This window comes from Eimeria mitis, genomic scaffold (assembly GCF_000499745.2).
Source record: "Eimeria mitis Houghton genomic scaffold, Emh_scaff64, whole genome shotgun sequence".
Classification (NCBI taxonomy): Eukaryota; Apicomplexa; class Conoidasida; order Eucoccidiorida; family Eimeriidae; genus Eimeria; species Eimeria mitis.
This window is the reverse complement of record NW_013574571.1, coordinates 5,105-10,050: the sequence shown is the minus strand read 5'-3', so window position 1 is coordinate 10,050 and position 4,946 is coordinate 5,105. Positions and strand designations below refer to the sequence as shown.

Sequence of the window (4,946 nt, the reverse complement as noted above, 5' to 3'; positions counted from 1 at the left end):
ATATATAGTGTCAGGGTCTTCCACGAATTACCTCCACACAAACTTGCCCGTAACTAGCTCTATGCTTCTTATCTCATAATAGTGTGTACATGTGACTATGTTAATGATCCACCTCATGCAGGGTGCAAGCATACTGGTGAGCTGCCTCCCCTTTTGAATTTACATGCGGAAATGATGCTTTCAGCGCGATATGCTATACAGGGTGCAGGCGAGTTCTGTGATTTGTTATATGCCTAAGATTTACACTGGTATATGATGCGTGTGATACGATGCAGAATGAATAAATTATATGGTACGTGGTATTTATGGTGATGTTATATCGTTTGTGATGAACAGCCTTCCGTACGAAGGACACTCTATTCAGGAAGATGGTTGAGCCTGCAGAGCCTTCGATTCCTAGTCAGTTGCTCCCCTTGAGGATTCCTTGCGGTACAACTGAGGCAACTAGGTTTCGGCTTTTCATCGCCGTCGGGTATTTCGTGATGCCGCGTTAGAAAGCTGATCACTGACTATTATTGTAATAAAGGCTTTGTGCAGTTGGTAGGGTTATCACTAGTTGCGACACACCACGAACTGTAAAAAGATAATACTTTGGTGCAATCCTAGTATAGTGTTACTACTGGGGTATTTCTACAACGTCGTTCCTCCTTCCCCCGCGGTGAATTCAATTATATTTCCTCTCTCTGCATTCTGAAAACATCAAGAAACTAGGACTGCACCGCCAGGCATAGCAAGAAGTACGTCGAGCACAACTCATGCATATCAGAGTAGAAAAGCGCGTAACATGCGCTGAGACGTTCACCTTGTGTTTCCGTTAACAGATAGCGGCACTTGTTCGCACCCTGAATCGGCTTCTGCAAACATTCTCGAGTCAGCCAACGCAGGATAAACGAAAACCAAACATCGAGAGAGGTGCTCTTTACACCCATCATCTTTCTCAACACTTCCTGATTTCAATGAACTTACCATTGTCTAGTGCCTCGTACCCTGCGGTGCCTTGTCGCAATCTCTTCATAAGTAACAAACCCCCTATGCTATCGCCTTCTGTAGCGACGCATTCCGTTGAAATTCCACTCAAACAATGATAATTAATAACTGTCCATTGTTGTTAAATCAATAAACGCTGTGTTCAACGATGAAGATGAGAATCTGTTGAATGCGATGCCGCTGCCACGGGGTGGTGGGCGCGGCGACGCGGGGGTACAGAACGGCAGCTGAAATCCGCTGCTGTTTCAATCAACGTGCAGAAAGGAAACGGCAGATTCCTTATGCGCAATCATCAGTCGAAACTTAACGACCCGAGGCTAGCTACATTTCTAGCTTCTCTATGCAGAGGCAAGTGCCACGATGGCAGTTAAGCCAGCTAGAACAAGGGAGGGCACGGCAACGGGTGCAGCGCCGTTGGAAGGGGTTTTGAGGTCTTCCTCAGTCATTGCTGTCAGTAAAGTTTTCCGTGCAGTGAGCGCTTCGTAATACTCCTTGCTACAGCACACAAGCAAGAGAAGAGAGAGCATACAGTCTAGTTGCGAAAGCAAAGGCGATGCATTGTTGACCCGTCTTCCTGAGAAGAAACCGCCCACTTGAAACTTACTCAAAGGGAGCCTTGTTCTCCTCCGCTGCAGGGTCCATCTGACAAAAAAGATATGCTGTCTTCGTTGTAGTTCGGTCACCCTGTGTGCCTTCAGTGCATATTCCAACGGCGCAGCCAATGTTGGTGCTGTTAGACCAGAGAAGGCTTGCAAGGTTGACGCCGTCGGGTTTCTTCCAGAGCTCCTTCCATTCGTCATCTGTTGTAGGGTACGATTCCATAAGTCTGAGAGAAGCGCAGCAATTCGCCCAACAAGGCCAGGCAGAAATCAATATTAAAAGCTGAGTGAATCGCCGACGATAGTGATGTGGTTGGGGTTTTGCGGTGTGCATGGGGTAGGCAAGTACAGTGGATATGAAGAAGCAGATCTACTTGCCCCGTCCTCTTCCCTTTCAGACATAATCCAAATGCCGCTAGCAGCATAGAGGGTAAAAGAATAAGGCATAGGCATACACCATTCTACATGTACTAGCACTAATATTACACTAGAGTGTTTGCTCCCTCTCGTGAGATGTGTCAGACTCACTTAAGTCCCGTAGTAAGGGCTTCCTGCACCGATTGGCGATAGTTCCTGTCGTCCTCCTTTGTGAATTGTGCGACAAAACTTTTCTGCTTCTTCTGACAGTACAAAGAGGAAGCGAAATAGGACAAATATATTTTAGGCCGAATGTCTTTTTCTGTGTAGGGGGAAGTCAAACAGCTTCTAATGCTGCATTCATGCCATCAGCTCAAACTTCTAAGGATGAATTTGCTCACGAGTTCTGAGATGGTGTCCGCGCACGTAGTGACTGTCCGTTCACCATCCGTCCCTGCCAATGTTCCCCGTACGCTTTCAATGAGTTCGTCGTCCTTCGTCAGTTGACTTATCCGCACAGACATCTGGCCGACGCGGGCCAAGTTGACGGATAGGTACGCATCTGCAGGCAACGGAAAAAACCAACACAGGTGCACTTTTTCCGTCACCAGCAAAACCGATGAGCGCTGGACTCCCGGCTGGCCTACTGTGTTCAAGCAGTGCAGTTAGGGTGTTTTCTTGCACAGGAATTAAAAGAAGAAGTGAAGAAAATGTGGACTGATGTGTGGTTACCTTCGCCTGCATCATGGACTGTAAACTGCGGAGGTGTCGCTGCCGTCGCTGGCTCGAGCCCAGAGAGCGCCACGAGGCAAGCAACAGCTGCCCGCTTGAAGATGGGACCCATAGTCAAGAAGAACAGGCGGTAGACTGTACAAAACAATTAAGCTGATTATTTAAAAACGAATGAAACAACGTGAGTGCTGAGGATGAAGATTAAGAAGAAAGGGGAGGTCTGGGCCGGACCGGTTGGTCCCCAAGACTGGGCGCGCAGCCCCAGGGCGGCGACGTCGCCAGCAACATGATGGATCTTTGAGTCAATTAGGGTTTACATACAGCTCAAAGATAAATAAATATAGATCAATCAAAACTGAGGATAACAAAGGAGGATAGCGGGAGGGGACAACCTTTTGGGTCATGCTCGGTAAAACCAGTCTGCGCTGCGGTGCCGTAGTAGGGGATGGCAGTATGAGTTGAGATGTAGGCAGCGACAGTATTAGTTAGTGCCACTAAGATAAGAGATACTGCGTACTTTATGTTTCGGTCCGAGGACAATCCCTTAGTGAGGGTAGCCGAACAGAACAGCTCAGCGGGTTGCCTGCTGGTCTACTGATGGTAGCCACAACCGCTGGCGTCCTAGGCATCCATTGTATTTTCGCGTTTTTTTTCGTAAACACTTAGGAATGATTCTCCATCAGTATGTATGAGAATTGGAGTTTGAATTTTTAGCCAAAACCCGAGGGGAATACCCTGAGGTCCCCTGAAGTGCCCTAGGCGTGCGTGCTACATAATCAGAACCAAAGGAAGTTACACACTTATCACGAGACAAACCACTTCTAAGCAATCCACTTACACGAAAATATATGAGGACATGAACTCGAAGGAGAATATTTGTACGCTTTGCATATAAAATGCAATTTCGGTGTGTTACATCGAGTAGAGTCGCTCACGTAGATACCTGACGTACTGTCGTGCGTGAGCACTACAGTGTGTTAGTTTTATTGGTTTCGTTGGAGAGGCGATGCCGAACATTAGATAAAACAGAAAACATCGTGTTGGCCGTTACACGTAACTCAGTTGGTAGCAACCCGGCAGAGCGGACTTCCCCACGGTACCGATCAGCTGCAGCAACCCTAGAGGTAGTCGCGGGAAACAAGAACCAGCCGCAATAGCATGATGGTACAGCAGGCTATTCGCAGGAGTACTCTGGGAGGTCTAAAGGTCGACCAACCCAGCAAGGACCAGAACCACGTTTTCTCATTAATACGCAGTGTCCTTCCCGCTCCTCACTAACCGCGGGATTTCTGTCTGCCATCTTCTGCATCTAGTTCCCGTGCCGATTATAGTGTGGCCTACGCGGCCAATTCGGACATGCATGTGTCTACAGTGGAGACATTGGCCTTTCCCCACCTAGTCTCTACGTTGATAAAGTTATAAGATTTATTATTTGAGAAATTATAAGTTATTTCTTCGATGACGATCTATTGAAGAGGCTGGATTCCGGAGTTTTCCGTGCATTCTGGACCTGCACTGCTAAACCTCAGGGCCTTACACGTACCAAAGCATGCAGACAGCGGTCGATGCAGCGAACAAATACGGATGCTGGGACTTGCATCTCCTTAACTAAAGGCTAAAGGCTAAGACCCAATAATTAGTTTCGCGAAATATTAATTTTCAGTAATTGATCATGTGAACTACTTCAGTTAGTGTTGTGGGACGATAGTCTGCCGCTCAAGTGGTGACAGCGGTGCTCTTCAAGACTGATCATTTAGACCTAGTTCACCTGCGAAAGAGCCTTCTATACCTCCATTATATCTATTTGGTCTGTAGGAGATTGCTGGCACGTTTTCATTATACACTTATTCCATTTCTGTATCGCCATACTTCCTCTAGTCCATCTCATCTATGCATTTACTTTTAATATAGTATACACAATATATCTTTATTATATCTATTGAAGCTTCCTCTTTGCAAAACGACTTACTGGAGCAAGAGCTAACGCTCTTTGCGTATGAATCAAATGAGATGAGTGCACCTCAAATAAATTGCAATGAGTGGGCAAAAGATGTTGTTGAAGAAGTTCCTCTGTACATCTGTGGACGTTCTACTAGTGTGAATACCTGGTAATATTTACTAAGAGATATCCGTAGATGTTCCGCCTTCTATGTGACTTACTTACGTAATGAACTGTCTCAATGCGCCGAAAGACACTGTAGGGGATCAGGAGCGTCCTGAAAAGCACATAAGGATGCTGTTGCTGCGTCACCTACGTTGGCAGCCAAGTGC

At 46.7% G+C, this 4,946-nt stretch overlaps 1 protein-coding gene across 1 annotated transcript; it reads right to left on the bottom strand.

Moving 5' to 3' along the window:
• Positions 1-1,325: 1,325 nt before the first annotated feature.
• On the bottom strand, positions 1,326-2,787 carry EMH_0058130 (SAG family member; the record flags this gene model as incomplete). The annotated part of the gene is made up of 5 exons (XM_013501134.1): positions 1,326-1,482; positions 1,592-1,813; positions 2,115-2,206; positions 2,345-2,505; positions 2,676-2,787. The coding sequence occupies 5 exons, from the start codon at positions 2,785-2,787 to the stop codon at positions 1,326-1,328; spliced, it is 744 nt and encodes a 247-aa protein (XP_013356588.1).
• Positions 2,788-4,946: the final 2,159 nt, after the last annotated feature.